Source organism: Pleurodeles waltl, chromosome 2_2, assembly GCF_031143425.1.
Source record: "Pleurodeles waltl isolate 20211129_DDA chromosome 2_2, aPleWal1.hap1.20221129, whole genome shotgun sequence".
Lineage (NCBI taxonomy): Eukaryota > Metazoa > Chordata > Amphibia > Caudata > Salamandridae > Pleurodeles > Pleurodeles waltl.
The window spans coordinates 528,329,607-528,349,067 of NC_090439.1; the positions used below are offsets into that span (position 1 = coordinate 528,329,607).

General features: G+C 45.8%; 1 protein-coding gene across 2 annotated transcripts in view; it reads left to right on the plus strand.

The window, feature by feature from the left end:
* TAF4B (TATA-box binding protein associated factor 4b) overlaps window positions 1-19,461 on the plus strand; it is a 351,422-nt gene that overhangs the window by 83,318 nt on the left and 248,643 nt on the right. For both annotated transcript variants that reach the window (XM_069220053.1, XM_069220052.1), the window contains exon 8: window positions 3,469-3,604. In XM_069220053.1, the coding sequence (XP_069076154.1) occupies window positions 3,469-3,604 (136 nt within the window). The remainder of the gene's footprint in view (window positions 1-3,468; window positions 3,605-19,461) is intronic.

Sequence of the window (19,461 nt, forward strand, 5' to 3'; positions counted from 1 at the left end):
CAGCCTATTGTGAGTTGGACAAACTCTTGGTGGAGCTGGTCTAGGCCTGGAAACGGAGCAGAGTGTGATTACTGACACTAAAATTGGAGAAAAGGGTTGTCTAGGAATGTCAGACCTAGAACTTTATTATGACAGCACAGCAACAGCTTGCAGCCAAATGGTGTAGGGAAAACCCCATTTGGGAAATGAGATTGCTGGGCTAATTGTTCCAACAAAAAGCCCTGCACCATTCATTTGATGGAAGGAGAGCAGTAACCTCAGAGCACACGCAGACTGATAGGATGGGCAGCCTCAGCTTGGAAAATGGCGACCAAAAAGGTTCTGAGGCCCTGCCCTTTATCATATCTTTAACACACAACTTTCTGCAACCCTTTGAGGGTATATGAGAAAGCTTGACACTGGTGGCCTGGAGAAGAGGGTGGATGCCACACTCTTAGTTTTACCTGGAAAATAAATTTCACAAATGAGGAGGCCAAAGAGCCATTTGGAGTGGGCATGGGACAATCGGGTGAATTAAATTATTCTAATCTCTCTTTAGAGCAAAACCTCATCTCAGATTGCCCTTAAATGTTGTGCTAGGATCGGTCCAACAATGCTTTGTGTACTGTCAGCAAGTCCAAGGGGGAGCCATGTTTTGTGGGGTGATGCGGGCTCCCTCCTCCTGTTGTCTCATTTAAACACTCACTTATTTTTAAAGCATCTTTCAGGATACATAGGTCCGCGTTTGGACATGTGCACCCTTAAGGTAGACTTTAATATCCTCAGCTTAAGATTGATTATTCTTGGTGGAGCCACAGTGCCTTTTTCTAAGGTAAAGGAATTCGAACTTTTTAAAGCAATGCCTCCCTCACCCTAAATACTTCCCTTGGCATCTTCCAAAATTCCATAAAATAATAAATACTGCAAGCTATTTGAAGAATTTCAGATGTGTGTGGAATTGGAGGCTTCAGGGCACGGTCTGACATCTAGTCAAAGCTGATATGCATTCTCACTTTTTAGATTGCCACAGCGGATGCATGCACTACAAAACAAAGCAAGCAGGCCAAACATTTTGACTGGAATTGCTGGTTAGAAGGGAATTTTAAAACTATAGTCCAGAAGTAATCTTCTGTTACATCTTTTTCTTACGATATATTTTCAATCTCATTTATAGGCTTCTTAGTAAGTTAATGAGCCAATATATCAGGACCAATATATCAGGACCTTGTAAGGGAATCCAAGAAATGTAAAACAAAATCGTACTCTGCCTGCAGCTGACCCAATGTTCAGTGTGCCACCTACAGCCAGTCATGGTTTTTAGCTAAACACACTTAATAAGCTTGTATTCTTTGAGCCTATGCTAATACGAACTTGCAAAACCATGGACCCACTTTGCAACTATGAGTACGTTAACATTTTCAACAATGACTTATGCTTGGTTATCTCTTTCAAAATATCACTCAAATAAGTGATTGCCAATATGCTGTGGGCTAACATTTCACCCTAAAATGATCCTTTATCAGAATTGACTGAATGAGGCCTTGATGTTTATTTGCAGGCCCTCCTATATCTTCTACTCCCATCCAGGAACCTATATATAAAGGTTACTGATGATCTATTATAGAGTGGCCCACAGCAGTTGTTTCTGTTTCACTATGGCCCCTCATTGTTTGAGTGCGATGTTTGTCTGCATTTTGTAGGTGCAGAGTAAATGTTTCCCTTTAGCTTAACCCCCTCCCCATCGATATCCATTTACACCCCTCCACTGCCCACTCAGGGTAGTCCTGGACCAGTTTGAAGACCAAAGTTTTCGAGGTAAAGGCATAGATATGTGATACTTTCTGACAAATCAACTCTAAAAAGAGGTTGATTCTTATTGTTTACCCATTTGCAACAATACGCAGATCCAAGGATTTTGGTTTAGTGATGACATAACCTTCTTACCACAGTGGTCAGTTTGTATTGAGTTGCTGCCACTGGCCGAGTGTGTTAAGGCTATTGGCCACTCGCATCCCTCTTTTCTAGACCCTGCTCACAAAGCCATGGTTTTAGGATATTCCTCTCACAGATAGAGTATTGCAATGGTTTGTACTTTCGTACTAAACTCAGAAGTAACAAAGGGTTCAAAATGCTGCCGCTCTTTCTATCTCCGTAGAAGAGAGCATGTTAATCGGCACGTCTAATCGTGTTTAAGGCCATTTTTGCTCCTAACTTGAGCCACATCAGTAAATTATGAAATCTAAAATATTAGTAATTTGTGGTCCTGTCAGAACAAAACTTACAAACTAAGGTGAAAGGGCATACCACACACAGAGTCCTATACTATGGCACTCCATCTCTCTAAAATGTAAACCTATTTCCAAGATGACCTTTAAGATACGCCCCAAGGAGTTCCCGTTTTAGTTGAGTATGCCAAGAGACCAATGCATTATGGGCTTGTTTCAAATGTCATGATTAATGTAAGGTTTACACAGTTGAAACTTTTGAAAGAGACTAGCCAGTAGGAGCCAATGTGGGGAGTAGTTGTAGTATTATGAGGAGCACACATGTAAATTAGTGGAATAGTTTGATTAATAAATTGCTCACCATGTATCACATTATCAGGGAGACCTTGCCTCTAAACATATTGTACAAAAATGATGTTCACTTTATCAGAGCCTTGCATGATGTCTTGGCATACTCAATATTCTCATAGGATGCTGGCCAGTAACCACTGTTAAGCAGTAGTGCCACAACACTTGTGAACTCAAATTGGATGCCGAAAGTACTCCATTGGAGTACTACACTCTCTTTTCGAGGAGGAGCAATCAAGAATTGCTTAATATGATGAAAGGGGTTACTAACTTACATAAGGTATGACAAAAAATCACTATCACCTGTTTTAGATGGTGCTAAATAATATCTGTATGTGGGCTAGATTCTTATTAAACATGGAGTAAACGTTTAGTGTATTTAGTCAATCAAAAGAGGTTTCTTTTTTTTTTTGTATTGCAGAAATGCTGAGCTCACATATTTTGAAAGTGCACTCATATGTGAGAATGAAGAAGGTGACTCTGTAAACCAAAATATTTGCCTGGGGTCACACAGTTTGATACCCCTTTATGGGTCAAGTACATTAGTTTGAATAGTTCATTCAAGATACTTGGCCTGAAGGTCTAGTAACATTCTTATGATCAGTGCTGCGACCCCCACCCCCCCCCCCAGCTTCCCCCACCACCCTCTTCCAGCCAGCAGAACTGGACCCATGTAGGCTGGATATGTACAGCGGGACTATACAGGCAGCTGACAAGCATACCATGAAGGTGATGGAGCAGCTATTCTTTCTTTCCAGATGGAGTAATATGAAATGTTTTTTTAGAATGAGGTCTGTTGTTGCTAGTTGAGGTTGTTTAAGTGTGCTTGTGGCATAAAATTACTTTATATACCGTCAGATCGTCAATGCATGTTTTGAGTAAATGCTTTAAACACTGTTGTATTTGCTCTTTGCAGATAGTCCAACAGCCTCCTGGAGGAATAGTAAAACATGTGACTGCCATACCGCAGACGACAACACAAATTGTTCAGAAGCCTGCAGAAAGCAAAGTGCCTGTTAACTCTCTCATCCAGCCAAGGCCCTTTCCAGCAGGTATGAACATGATGAGTCCAATGAAAAAGAATGTTCGATGGCATGTGTAGCTGTAGATACACAGGCTTTGCATATGTCCGCCATCTAGTGTTGGGCTCAGAGAGATTCAAGTTGTTTTTCTTTGAAGAAGGTTTTCGAGTCCCAGGATTGAGTGACGACTCCTCTTGGAGATAATGCGCATGGGCATCAAGTCCTTTGTTAGGTTGTTTTCTTTCCGCCGTCAGGTTTGGACGTGTGTCCTCTCACTCCGGTATATCTCGGTTCAGGATTAGCTGAGCTTTTCTCTAACTTTCTCTAAACGTCAGTTTCGATCGCATTTTCCACTCTTATAGTCAATCCAATTGTAGTCATCGGGTCGATTTTATATGCCCTTGGGAGGGCGCCCCTAAGCGACCTCACCCTTTTTGGGCCTACTTCGACACGCTGCAGTCGAACAATGTTAGGCTGATGGAACAGGCTCAGTTTGGGTTTTCGCCCTCGGTGTCGCACTAAATTTCCCTACACCGTTCAACAGTTGGTGTGCAATCTCTGGATAACTGAGAAGAAAACTGACACTTGCCGGTAGTTTCGATCTTAAGGATCGAAGAGTGCGTCAAATGGAGATGGCGTCAAAGTCGTCGGAGCACACCCCACCCCGACATCTTCGGTTAAGAACATGCGCAAGAAGTGGCACAGTGTACAACTGTTTCCATTGCAGACTCTCTGATTCGGATCAAGATTATGTTGTCGAAAGCCAATCCATCCCACTGACACAGTACGTGAGTACACCAGCCCCGTCCCACCCAAAGACCATTAAAGACTTCTGAATTGGTCCTCCACTGTCTTCAAGCCGTGGTCGGACCTGAAAAATACATTCAGATGACCAACCCTCGGGTTTGGCACTGAAACAAGACTAAACTGCATTCGGCAAACAGCATCTGTTTCGGGTAGCGAACCGAAAATCTGATTCTTCCAACTCTGAGCCGAAAAAAGTCACTGCGCTTTTGGAACCAACATTTTCAGCTCAACTCAAGCTTTTGGTATCCAAGCTTTCGTAGCTGAAACCGGTCGGTGGTAGATATGCTCCAGCTACTGAGGAGTCATCAGAGATATAGCTCATTGGAGGTTATGAATGCTAAACAGCAAAATATCCATATACTTCGGGACACAGGCAGGATCATAGCCTCTTCTCCAGCAATCAAAAGAAAATTAACTTTACTTTTCGAGAATCTTTAGACGCTGGGCCTCCACCTACCAAACTCTGTAAACAAACAGCCTCCACCACCACTTTCTCCTTCCCTCCCTGCTTCTCCACCACCTACTACTCCACCACCTTCACCTACACAGTTCGCTCCACAAGAATGCCCTATTTCACCACATAGGGTTGATTTATCAGATCCTCGAGCAGATGTAGATCCATGGGATGTATATGACGCAGTTCCCATTCTTCTCAATGGTGCCGATTTTATACCCAGCAAGGCCATCTCTACCTGAGGATACCACTGATTACAATAAGGTTATAGCCTGGGTAGCTGCGTATCATAATGCACAATGACATACAAATTCCCATTAAGTATGATATTTTTTTTTTTTTTTTTTTTTTATAAATTGAACACCTTGACGTCTAATTGTAAAGAGGACCAGTGTCTCCCTATGCTTCCAGGCATGCTTAACCATGCTGAGGATATTTTTAAAGAACCAGTAAAAATCAATAGTGATTACACATAGGGTCAATTACAAAAATATATATGTGTGTGTGTGTGTGTTTATATATATATATATTCGATGGCATGTGTAGCTACAGATACACATGCTGTGCACTGTTCCTGCCATCTAGTGTTGGGCTCTGAGTGTTACAAGTTGTTTTTCTTCGCAGAAATCTTTTCGATTCATGGGGCCAAGTGACTCCTCCCTTTCGGCTCCATTGCGCATGGGTATCAACACCATCTTAGATTGTTTTCTTTCCGCCATAGGGTTCGGATGTGTTCCTCTTCGCTCCGTGATTCGAATTGGGACAGTATTAAAATCATTGAAAAAACCATTGGTAATGTTGCGTTCAGGAAAGATCTTCTATTGATACATCGGCACCGAGACAACAGTATCGGTGGCCCTTCAGGGCTTCCGAGGCCTGGTCGGCCCGACCACACCCATCGTCAAAGCCTCATGGACCGGACCCCCTTCAGTTTCTGTCCGACGTGCCACGCTAAGTATCCATATACAGACCAGCATCGGGTCTGTAATCTGTGTCTGTCACCGGTGCACAGAGAGGATACTTGCGAGGCCTGCAAGGCCTTTTGGTCGAAAAAGACCTTGAGAGATCGGAGGGCGAGACGCATGCCTTTAAGAGGAGGAGATGGCTATCTTCATCCAGGGATCGGAATCGGACGACTCCAGAGACCGACAGCAGGCCAAAAAGTCAGTATGCCTACCCCGACCCAACCCCAAAGTCAGCCGAAAAAACAAAAGGCCTCGGGATGCCACTGCCTGAAGGCCATGGCTCGACCCATTAAAAAAAAGCGGTGACCAAGCAACACCTTCGGCACCGAAAAAGACCAAAATCGTGCAGAAGTCTTCCGACTCGAGCAGAGAACCCGGCGTCGATAAAAGCAGACAGCGCCTTGTCGAAGCCACTAAGCTTCGAAAGAGCCTTTCGGAGTCGAGGCCAACCATCACCATGGGCATTTCGGTGCCGAGAAAACCGGCTTTGGAGCCGAAAAAGACCTCTTATACAGAGGAACATGGGCTCTCCAAACAAGGAGAGGCACAGATTTGAAGAGGAGCTGGACATTAAAGAGTTTGACCAAACTCAGGCACGAATACAGATCCATAAGGATTCTGGAAAGATACAAACTGCCCCTCCTCAAATTTAAGAGAAAGTTGGCTTTTCAACCACAAACAGAGACTGAGACTGATCAGCCAAGAGCTAAAGTGGCTAGAGAGAAATCACCAACTCGCCATTTTTCTCCAGAAATCTCACCACAAAGGACAGGGTCACCAATTGGTACGCCCACTGCACAGTTACCCACACATACTGTGCAAACGCAGGATGATGCAGTTCCCTGGGACCTCTACGATCCCTCTGTCTCGGACAATAGCCCTGAGTGCTACCCCTCAAAATCATCTCCACCAGAGGATAGCACCTCGTACACCCAAGTCTTGGCCAGGGCTGCCACATTCCATAATGTCAGTATGCATTTGTAACCATTGGAGGATGACTTCCTCTTCAATACCCTGGCTTCCACACATGCGTCATACCAGAGCCTGCCTATGCTACCAGGCATGCTCAAGCATGCACAGCAAGTGTTTCAAGAGCTGGTAAAGGGAAGAGCCATCACACTGTGGGTGGAAAAAAAAGTACAAACCACCCCGTCTGACCCAGTGTTCATTACGCAGCAGCTCCCAACGGACTCTGTAGTGGTTGCGAGTTTGCACGTTTCCTTGCGGCACCAATCATCAGGAGATGCACCACCTCTTCATAAAGAGAGTCGCAAATTTGACGCAGCGGGAAAGAGTGCCGTCGCAAGCTGCCAACCAATGGCGTATCGCAAATTCGCAGGCCCTCCTCGCCTGTTACGACCGAGCTCACTGGGATGAAATGAGTGACATCATTCAACATCTTCCTAAAGAGTATCAAAAACGGGCTCAACAAGTAGTAGAGGAAGCGCAAGCCATCTCCAACAATCAGATTTGTTTGGCACTGGATTCCGCTGACACTGCTGCAAGAACTGTAAACACAGCAGTCACAATCAGGAGACATGCTTGGTTACGAAACTCAGGATTCAAACTGGAAATACAGCAGGCAGTATTAAACATGCCATTTAATCCGCAGCAACTGTTTGGGCCGGAAGTGGACACAGCCATCGAAAAGATGAAGAAAGACACTGACACGGCCAAAGCCATGGGCGCGCTCTACTCTTCCCAGTATAGAGGGACATTTAGGAAACCACAAAGTTCGATGGCATCTGTCGCTGTAGATACGCATGTTCTGCAATAGCTCGCCATCTGGTGTTGGGCCGGAGTGTTACAAGTTGTTTTTCTTCAAAGAAGTCTTTCGAGTCACGGGACCGAGTGACTCCTCCTTTTGTCTCCATTGCGCATGGGCGTCGACTCCATCTTCGATTGTTTTTTTTCCGCCATCGGGTTCCGACGTGTTCCTGTCGCTCCGAGTTTCGGAACGGAAAATTAGCTAATTTCGGAAGATTTTCGTCGGTATTGTTGCGTTCGGGATCGGCGTACTTAGATTCCACACCGCATCGAAGATCGAAGAGCTCCGGTGCCCTTCGGGGTAGTTTTTCGATCCCCCGTCGGGGCCTGGTCGGCCCGACCGCGTGCTGAAGAACGCCGATGGAACGGACCCCGTTCCGTTTCTGCCCCAAATGCCACAATAAATACCCCTATACAGACCAACACTTGGTCTGTAACCTGTGCCTGTCACCTGAGCACAGTGAAGACACCTGTGAGGCCTGTCGTGCGTTCCGGTCCCGAAAGACACTCCGAGACCGTCGAGCCAGAAGACTTCAGATGGCGTCCGCGCCGACAGCCCACCGAGAGTTCGAGGAGCAGGAAGAGGAAGGTACCTTCTCGATCCAAGAATCGGACTCCGAAGGATTCGACGATACACAAACCGTGAGTAAGACGTCGAAAACCACACAGAGAAAGATTTACAAGGCCCAGGGGACGCCACTGCCATCCGGCCGTGGCTCCACCCATAAATTCGGTGACCGACCGTCGGCACCGAAAAAGGCCCAAACAGTGCCGAGGTCGTCCGACTCCGGTCGAGACACCGGCACGCAGCCTTCTCGGGACCGAGAAAGTGCTGGAGACAAGCCTCGACACCGAGATGCCGGTGTGGACACGGCTCGACGCCGAGACAGCGGCACCGAAGAAGATCGACGCCGAGAGGTTTCGGCCCCGAAAAAGAAAAAAGTCACCTCGGAGCCGAAAAAACACGCAGACAGGGTTTCGATGCCGAAACAAACTGCAAGCGACCCAGCTTCAGGCTCTTATACAGAAGAGCACTCGCTAACCTCCCAAATGCAAAAGCATAGGTTTGAGGAAGAGCTACAAGCAACCGATGTAGACCATACGCAAAAGCGTATCTTCATACAGCAGGGGACAGGAAAAATAAGCACCCTTCCCCCCATTAGGAGAAAGAGAAGGTTGGAGTTCCAGACTGAACAGACACCACAACCAAAAGTGGTGAAAAGAGTTACCCCACCACCCTCTCCTCCGCCCGTGATTAACGTCTCACCAGCACGAACTCCATCACACTCCCCAGCTCACACCACCATAAGCCAGGGTGACCAAGATCAAGACGCATGGGACCTATACGACACCCCAGTGTCAGATAACAGTCCGGAGGCATACCCTACGAAGCCATCTCCACCAGAAGACAGCACCGCGTATTCTCAAGTGGTGGCTAGAGCAGCACAATTTCACAACGTAAGCCTCCACTCAGAACAGGTCGAGGATGATTTTTTATTCAACACTCTCCTCCACCCACAGCTCATACCAAAGCCTGCCTATGCTCCCTGGTATGCTCCGGCACGCGAAAGAAATCTTTAAGGAGCCGGTCAAAAGTAGGGCAATCGCACCAAGGGTGGAAAAAAAGTATAAGGCGCCTCCTACAGACCCGGTTTTCATCACTACACAGCTGCCACCAGACTCTGTCGTTGTAGGAGCAGCTAGGAAAAGGGCCAACTCTCACACATCTGGAGATGCACCACCCCCAGATAAAGAAAGCCGCAAGTTCGATGCAGCTGGTAAAAGAGTAGCAGCACAAGCTGCAAACCAGTGGCGCATCGCGAACTCCCAGGCACTACTTGCGCGCTATGACAGAGCCCACTGGGACGAGATGCAACATCTCATTGAACATCTGCCCAAGGACTTACAAAATAGGGCAAAACAAGTGGTTGAGGAGGGACAGACCATTTCCAACAACCAGATCCGTTCCTCCATGGACGCTGCAGATACAGCTGCACGGACAATTAATACATCTGTAACTATCAGAAGGCATGCATGGCTCCGAACGTCTGGATTTAAACCAGAGATTCAACAAGCAGTTCTCAATATGCCTTTTAATGAAAAATGAACGAAAAAGAACTGTTCGGTCCAGAAGTGGACACAGCGATTGAGAAACTCAAAAAAGATACGGACACTGCCAAAGCCATGGGCGCACTCTACTCCCCGCAGAGCAGAGGGAATTACAGCACATTCCGAAAAAAACGCCCTTTCGAGGGGGGTTTCGGGGTCAGAGCACACAAGCCAGCACCTCACAAGCAACACCGTCCAGTTACCAGGGACAGTATAGAGGAGGTTTTCGGGGACAATATAGAGGAGGGCAATTCCCTAGAAATAGAGGAAGATTTCAGAGCCCCAAAACCCCTACTACTAAACAGTGACTCACATGTCACTCACCCCCTCCACACAACACCAGTGGGGGGAAGAATAAGTCATTATTACAAAGCATGGGAGGAAATCACTACAGACACTTGGGTTCTAGCAATTATCCAACATGGTTATTGCATAGAATTTCTACAATTCCCTCCAAACATACCACCAAAAGCACAAAATTTGACAACACACCATTCCAATCTCCTGGAGATAGAAGTGCAGGCACTATTGCAAAAGAATGCAATCGAATTAGTGCCACCCACACAAATAAACACAGGAGTTTACTCACTGTACTTTCTGATACCAAAGAAGGACAAAACGCTGAGACCAATCCTAGACCTCAGAGTAGTGAACACTTTCATCAAATCAGACCACTTTCACATGGTCACACTACAAGAAGTATTGCCATTGCTAAAACTACACGACTACATGGCAACTTTAGACCTCAAGGATGCTTATTTCCATATACCAATACACCCATCGCACAGAAAATACCTTCAAAGGAATACATTACCAATTCAAGGTACTGCCTTTCGGATTAACAACCGCACCAAGAGTCTTTACCAAATGCCTAGCGGTAGTCGCTGCACACATAAGAAGGCAGCAAATACATGTGTTCCCATATCTAGACGACTGGCTAATCAAGGCCCATTCGTTAATACAGTGCTCAAATCACACAAATCATATCATACAAACCCTCTTCAAACTAGGGTTCACTGTCAATTTCACAAAATCCTGCCGCGCAAAGTACAACAATACCTGGGAGCCATAATAGACACATCAAAAGGAGTAGCCACTCCAAGTCCACAAAGAATTCGAAATTTCAACACCATCATACAACGCATGTATCCAACACAAAGGATACACGCAAAGATGGTACTAAAACTCCTAGGCATGATGTCTTCATGCATAGCCATTGTCCCAAACGCAAGACTGCACATGAGGCCCTTACAACAGTGCCTAGCATCACAATGGTCACAAGCACAGGGTCACCTTCTAGATCTGGTGTTAATAGACCGCCAAACTTACCTCTCGCTTCTATGGTGGAACAACATAAATTTAAACAAAGGGCGGCCTTTCCAAGACCCAGTGCCACAATACGTAATAACAACAGATGCTTCCATGACAGGGTGGGAGCACACCTCGATCAACACAGCATACAAGGACAATGGAACGTACATCAAACAAAACTGCATATAAATCACCTAGAACTTCTAGCAGTTTTTCAAGCACTAAAAGCTTTCCAACCAATAATAGTTCACAAATACATTCTCGTCAAAACAGACAACATGACAACAATGTATTATCTAAACAAGCAGGGGGGGACGCACTCCACGCAGTTAAGCCTGCTAGCACAAAAGATTTGGCGTTGGGCAATTCACAACCAAATTCGCCTAATAGCACAATTTATACCAGGGATCCAAAATCAACTCGCAGACAATCTCTCTCGAGATCACCAACAGGTCCACGAATGGGAAATTCACCCCCAAATTCTGAACACTTATTTCAAACTCTGGGGAACACCTCAGATAGACTTGTTTGCGACAAGGGAGAACGCAAAATGCCAAAACTTCGCATCCAGATACCCACACGAACAATCCCAAGGCAATGCCCTATGGATGAACTGGTCAGGGATATTTGCTTACGCTTTTCCTTCTCTCCCTCTCCTTCCTTACCTGGTAAACAAACTCAGTCAAAGCAAACTCAAACTCATATTGATAGCACCAACTTGGGCAAGGCAACCCTGGTACACAACGCTGCTAGACCTATCAGTAGTACCCTGCATCAAATTGCCCAACAGGCCAGATCTGTTGACACAGCACAACCAAAACATCAGACACCCAGATCCAGCATCGCTGAATCTAGCAATCTGGCTCCTGAAATCCTAGAATTCGGGCACTTACACCTTACCCAAGAATGTATGGAAGTCATAAAACAAGCCAGAAGGCCATCCACCAGGCACTGCTATGCAAGTAAATGGAAGAGGTTTGTTTGCTACTGCCATATTAATCAAATACAACCATTACACACAACTCCAGAACATGTAGTGGGTTACTTGCTTCACTTACAAAAATCTAACCTGGCTTTCTCTTCCATTAAAATACACCTTGCAGCAATATCTGCATACCTGCAGACTACCTATTCAACTTCCCTATATAAGATACCAGTCATTAAAGCATTCATGGAGGGCCTTAGGAGAATTATACCACCAAGAACACCACCTGTTCCTTCATGGAACCTAAATGTTGTCCTAACTAGACTTATGGGTCCACCTTTTGAACCCATGCACCCCTGCGACATACAGTTCCTAACCTGGAAGGTGGCATTTCTCATCGCCATTACTTCCCTAAGAAGAGTAAGCGAGATTCAGGCGTTTACAATACAGGAACCTTTTATACAACTACACAAGAATAAGGTCGTCCTAAGGACCAATCCTAAATTTTTGCCAAAGGTTATTTCACCGTTCCATCTAAATCAAACAGTGGAACTTCCAGTGTTCTTTCCACAGCCAGATACCGTAGCTGAAAGGGCACTACATACATTAGATGTCAAAAGAGCATTGATGTATTACATTGACAGAACAAAAAACATCAGAAAGACTAAACAACTATTTATTGCATTTCAAAAACCTCATGCAGGAAACCCAATATCAAAACAAGGTATAGCCAGATGGATAGTTAAATGCATCCAAATCTGCTACCTTAAAGCTAAACGACAGCTGCCCATTACACCAAGGGCACACTCAACCAGAAAGAAAGGTGCTACCATGGCCTTTCTAGGAAACATCCCAATGCAAGAAATATGTAAGGCAGCCACATGGTCTACGCCTCACACATTCACCAAGCACTACTGTGTAGACGTGTTATCCGCACAACAAGCCACAGTAGGTCAAGCCGTATTAAGAACATTATTTCAGACTACTTCCACTCCTACAGGCTGATCCACCGCTTTTGGGGAGATAACTGCTTACTAGTCTATGCAGAACATGCGTATCTACAGCGACAGATGCCATCGAACTGAAAATGTCACTTACCCAGTGTACATCTGTTCGTGGCATCAGTCGCAGTAGATTCGCATGTGCCCACCCGCCTCCCCGGGAGCCTGTAGCAGTTTGGAAGTTACCTTCAATTATTTATATATGTATCATCTCAACCTTAAATAGGTGCATACTTAGTCACTCCATTGCATGGGCACTATTACTACAATTCAACTCCTACCTCACCCTCTGCGGGGAAAAACAATCGAAGATGGAGTCGACGCCCATGCGCAATGGAGACAAAAGGAGGAGTCACTCGGTCCCGTGACTCGAAAGACTTCTTCGAAGAAAAACAACTTGTAACACTCCGGCCCAACACCAGATGGCGAGCTATTGCAGAACATGCAAATCTACTGCGACTGATGCCACGAACAGATGTACACTGGGTGTAGGAAGTTGGCTCTGTATGTGCTATTTCAAAGTAAGGAATAGCATGCACAGAGTCCAAGGGTTCCCCTTAGAGGTAAAATAGTGGTAAAAAGAGATAATACTAATGCTCTATTTTGTGGTAGTGTGGTCGAGCAGTAGGCTTATCCAAGGAGTAGTGTTAAGCATTTGTTGTACATACACATAGACAATAAATGAGGTACACACACTCAGAGACAAATCCAGCCAATAGGTTTTTATATAGAAAAATATCTTTTCTTAGTTTATTTTAAGAACCACAGGTTCAAATTCTACATGTAATAGCTCATTTGAAAGGTATTGCAGGTAAGTACTTTAGGAACTTTAAATCATAAAAATTGCATGTATACTTTTCAAGTTATTCACAAATAGCTGTTTTAAAAGTGGACACTTAGTGCAATTTTCACAGTTCCTAGGGGAGGTAAGTATTTGTTAGTTTTACCAGGTAAGTAAGACACTTACAGGGTTCAGTTCTTGGTCCAAGGTAGCCCACCGTTGGGGGTTCAGAGCAACCCCAAAGTCACCACACCAGCAGCTCAGGGCCGGTCAGGTGCAGAGTTCAAAGTGGTGCCCAAAACACATAGGCTAGAATGGAGAGAAGGGGGTGCCCCGGTTCCGGTCTGCTTGCAGGTAAGTACCCGCGTCTTCGGAGGGCAGACCAGGGGGGTTTTGTAGGGCACCGGGGGGGACACAAGCCCACACAGAAATTTCACCCTCAGCAGCGCGGGGGCGGCCGGGTGCAGTGTAGAAACAAGCGTCGGGTTTGTAATGGAAGTCAATGGGAGATCTAGGGATCTCTTTAGCGCTGCAGGCAGGCAAGGGGGGGGTTCCTCGGGGAAACCTCCACTTGGTCAAGGGAGAGGGACTCCTGGGGGTCACTCCTCCAGTGAAAGTCCGGTCCTTCAGGTCCTGGGGGCTGCGGGTGCAGGGTCTCTCCCAGGTGTCGGGACTTTAGGTTCAAAGAGTCGCGGTCAGGGGAAGCCTCGGGATTCCCTCTGCAGGCGGCGCTGTGGGGGCTCAGGGGGGACAGGTTTTTGTACTCACAGTCTTAGAGTAGTCCTGGGGTCCCTCCTGAGGTGTTGGATCGCCACCAGCCGAGTCGGGGTCGCCGGGTGCAGTGTTGCAAGTCTCACGCTTCTTGCGGGGAGCTTGCAGGGTTCTTTGGAGCTGCTGGAAACAAAGTTGCAGCTTTTCTTGGAGCAGGTCCGCTGTCCTCGGGAGTTTCTTGTCTTTTCGAAGCAGGGGCAGTCCTCAGAGGATGTCGAGGTCGCTGGTCCCTTTGGAAGGCGTCGCTGGAGCAGGATCTTTGGAAGGCAGGAGACAGGCCGGTGAGTTTCTGGAGCCAAGGCAGTTGTCGTCTTCTGGTCTTCCGCTGCAGGGGTTTTCAGCTAGGCAGTCCTTCTTCTTGTAGTTGCAGGAATCTGATTTTCTAGGGTTCAGGGTAGCCCTTAAATACTAAATTTAAGGGCGTGTTTAGGTCTGGGGGGTTAGTAGCCAATGGCTACTAGCCCTGAGGGTGGGTACACCCTCTTTGTGCCTCCTCCCAAGGGGAGGGGGTCACAATCCTAACCCTATTGGGGGAATCCTCCATCTGCAAGATGGAGGATTTCTAAAAGTAAGAGTCACCTCAGCTCAGGACACCTTAGGGGCTGTCCTGACTGGCCAGTGACTCCTCCTTGTTGCTTTCTTTGTTCCCTCCAGCCTTGCCGCCAAAAGTGGGGGCCGTGGCCGGAGGGGGCGGGCAACTCCACTAAGCTGGAGTGCCCTGCTGGGCTGTGACAAAGGGGTGAGCCTTTGAGGCTCACCGCCAGGTGTTACAGCTCCTGCCTGGGGGAGGTGTTAGCATCTCCACCCAGTGCAGGCTTTGTTACTGGCCTCAGAGTGACAAAGGCACTCTCCCCATGGGGCCAGCAACATGTCTCTAGTGTGGCAGGCTGCTGGAACCAGTCAGCCTACACAGATAGTTGGTTAAGTTTCAGGGGGCACCTCTAAGGTGCCCTCTGTGGTGTATTTTACAATAAAATGTACACTGGCATCAGTGTGCATTTATTGTGCTGAGAAGTTTGATACCAAACTTCCCAGTTTTCAGTGTAGCCATTATGGTGCTGTGGAGTTCGTGTTTGACAGACTCCCAGACCATATACTCTTATGGCTATCCTGCACTTACAATGTCTAGGGTTTTGTTTAGACACTGTAGGGGTACCATGCTCATGCACTGGTACCCTCACCTATGGTATAGTGCACCCTGCCTTAGGGCTGTAAGGCCTGCTAGAGGGGTGGCTTACCTATACTGCATAGGCAGTGAGAGGCTGGCATGGCACCCTGAGGGGAGTGCCATGTCGACTTACTCGTTTTGTCCTCACTAGCACACACAAGCTGGCAAGCAGTGTGTCTGTGCTGAGTGAGAGGTCTCCAGGGTGGCATAAGACATGCTGCAGCCCTTAGAGACCTTCCTTGGCATCAGGGCCCTTGGTACTAGAAGTACCAGTTACAAGGGACTTATCTGGATGCCAGGGTCTGCCAATTGTGGATACAAAAGTACAGGTTAGGGAAAGAACACTGGTGCTGGGGCCTGGTTAGCAGGCCTCAGCACACTTTCAATTGTAAACATAGCATCAGCAAAGGCAAAAAGTCAGGGGGCAACCATGCCAAGGAGGCATTTCCTTACACTGGGTAAGTGACATTTTCATTTTAGGGGAGGTTTTAGACAGCAACCTGAAGAGGCATCCACCTCTCAAGCAAAACCCACCTGCCAGTCCCAATATCAGAGAGGGGTTTCGCGGATCCTTCAGGAGACAATTCCCAAGATCAAGGGGAAAGCTTCAGCCCACCAAGTAGGGCCCCAGCAACAAACAGTGATTTCAATGTGTCACTTCCCCAACACCCGTCACCAGTAGAGGGAAGATTAACACTTTACCACAAACATTGGTCAGAAATAACCACGGACACCTGGGTTCTATCAATTCTCCAACATGGTTACTGTATAGAGTTCACATATTTCGCCCCAGATGTTCCCCCAAGAGCGCACAAACTGTCGGCACAACATCTAGACCTGTTATAAATAGAGGTACAAGCACTAATAACAAAACAAGCCATATAACTAGTACCTCACCACCAAAAAGGAACAGGGGTTTATTCCCTATATTTCCTTATTCCCAAAAAGACAAAACACTAAGACCAATTTTAGATCTCGGGACATTAAACCTCTTCATCAAATCAGAACATTTCCACATGGTCACACTACAAGATGTAGTTCCCTTACTAAAACATGGAGAATGCATGGCAACACTGGATCTAAAAGATGTGTATTTCCATATACCCATCCGTCCATCTCACGGAAAATACCTCAGATTTGTCATACAGGGCAAACATTACCAATTCAAGGTACTGCCCTTCGGGATAACAGCACCCAGAGTATTTACAAAATGCCTCGCTGTAGTAGCAGCTCATATAAGGAGACATCACATGCATGTATTCCCATGTCTCGACGACTGGCTAATAAAAGCCAACACTCAACAGCGTTGTCAAAATCACACGCAGTATGTAATAGATACCCTACACAAACTAGGCTTCTCTATAAATTACCAAAAATCTCACTTGCAACCATCTCAACTACAACAATACTTGGGAGCAACACTCAACACACAAAGAGCAATTGCCACTCCAAGCCCACAGAGAGTTCAATCATTTCAAACTATGGTGTCAAACATACAACCAAATCACCAGTACACAGTCAGGTTTGTCATGAAACTCCTAGGTATGATGGCGTCATGCATCGCTATTGTCCCAAACGCACGGCTATACATGCGGCCCTTACAGCAGTGCCTAGCAAAACAATGGACGCAGGCACAGGGTCAACTTCAGGAACTAGTATTGATAGATCGCCAAACACACTTTTCGCTTCAATGGTGGAACCCTGTAAATTTAAACAAAGGGCGGCCATTTCAAGACCCGGTGCCTCACGCCAATCTCACAACAGATGCTTCAATGATTGGGTGGGGAGCACACCTCAACAATCACAATATACAAGGACAATGGGACAATCAACAAATACAACTACACATAAATCACTTAGAACTGCTAGCGGTTTCCCTAGCACTAAAAGCCTTTCAACCCCTTCTAGTCCACAAACATATTCTTGTCAAGACAGACAATATGACAACAATGTACTATGTAAACAAACAGGGGGGGGGGACACACTCGTCACAACTATGCCTGCTGACACAAAAAATTTGGCATTTGGCAATTCACAAAAAAAAGCCTCATAGCGCAATATATACCAGGCATTTACAATCAGCTAGCCGACCAGCTCAGTCGAGATCACCAGCAAACTCACGAGTGGGAAATAAAACCCCAAAAATACTTTCACCACTGGGGGACACCAGACCTAGATCTGTTCGCAACAAAACGCAAAATGCCAAAACTTCGCATCCAGATATCCACACCCTCAGTCCAAGGGCAATGCTCTGTGGATCAATTGGTCAGGGATATTTGCTTACGCTTTTCCTCCTCTCCCCCTCGTTTCTTTTCTAGTCAACAAACTGAGTCAAAACAAACTCAAACTAATACTTATAGCACCAACGTGGGCTTGTCAACCGTGGTACACCACACTGTTGGACCTCTCAGTAGTACCTCACATCAAACTCCCAAACAGACCAGATCTGTTAACACAACACAAACAGATCAGACACCCCAATCCAGCATCGCTCAATCTAGCAATCTGGCTCCTGAAGTCTTAAAATTTGGCTATCTAAACCTTTCAAATGAGTGTATGGAAGTCATTAAATAGGCAAGGAAACCAACAACAAGGCATTGTTATGCTAATAAATGGAAAAGGTTTGTTTACTACTCCCAAGCCAACCAAATCACACAGTTAGATGCTTCCATACAAAACATTGTGAGTTATTTACTACACCTATAAAAAGCAAATCTTGCTTTTTGCTCAATCAAAATTCATCTCACTGCAATCTCTGCTTACCTGCAGATTAAATATACAAAGTCACTTTTTAGAATACCAGTTAATAAAGCCTTTATGGAAGGACTAAAAAGGATCCAGTGCCCTCTTGGAATCTTAATATTGTACTTACACGGCTCACCTTTTGAACCCATGCATTCTTGCCAAATCCAATTCTTAACCTGGAAGGTAGCATTTCTAATAGCCATCACTTCACTACGAAGAGTTAGTGAAATACAGGCGTTCACTATCGAAGAACTATTTATATAAGTACACAAACATAAAGTGATTCTCCACACTAATCCAAAATTTCTACCAAAAGTAATTTCACCGTTTCATTTAAACCAAACTTTGGAACTCCCAGTCTTCTTCCCACAGCCAGACTCAGTAGCAGAAAGAGCACTGCATACATTAGATATAAAAAGAGCACTAATGTACTATATACAGGGAGTGCAGAATTATTAGGCAAATGAGTATTTTGACCACATCATCCTCTTTATGCATGTTGTCTTACTCCAAGCTGTATAGGCTCGAAAGCCTACTACCAATTAAGCATATTAGGTGATGTGCATCTCTGTAATGAGAAGGGGTGTGGTCTAATGACATCAACACCCTATATCAGGTGTGCATAATTATTAGGCAACTTCCTTTCCTTTGGCAAAATGGGTCAAAAGAAGGACTTGACAGGCTCAGAAAAGTCAAATAGTGAGATATCTTGCAGAGGGATGCAGCACTCTTAAAATTGCAAAGCTTCTGAAGCGTGATCATCGAACAATCAAGCGTTTCATTCAAAATAGTCAACAGGGTCGCAAGAAGCGTGTGGAAAAACCAAGGCGCAAAATAACTGCCCATGAACTGAGAAAAGTCAAGCGTGCAGCTGCCACGATGCCACTTGCCACCAGTTTGGCCATATTTCAGAGCTGCAACATCACTGGAGTGCCCAAAAGCACAAGGTGTGCAATACTCCGAGACATGGCCAAGGTAAGAAAGGCTGAAAGACGACCACCACTGAACAAGACACACAAGCTGAAACGTCAAGACTGGGCCAAGAAATATCTCAAGACTGATTTTTCTAAGGTTTTATGGACT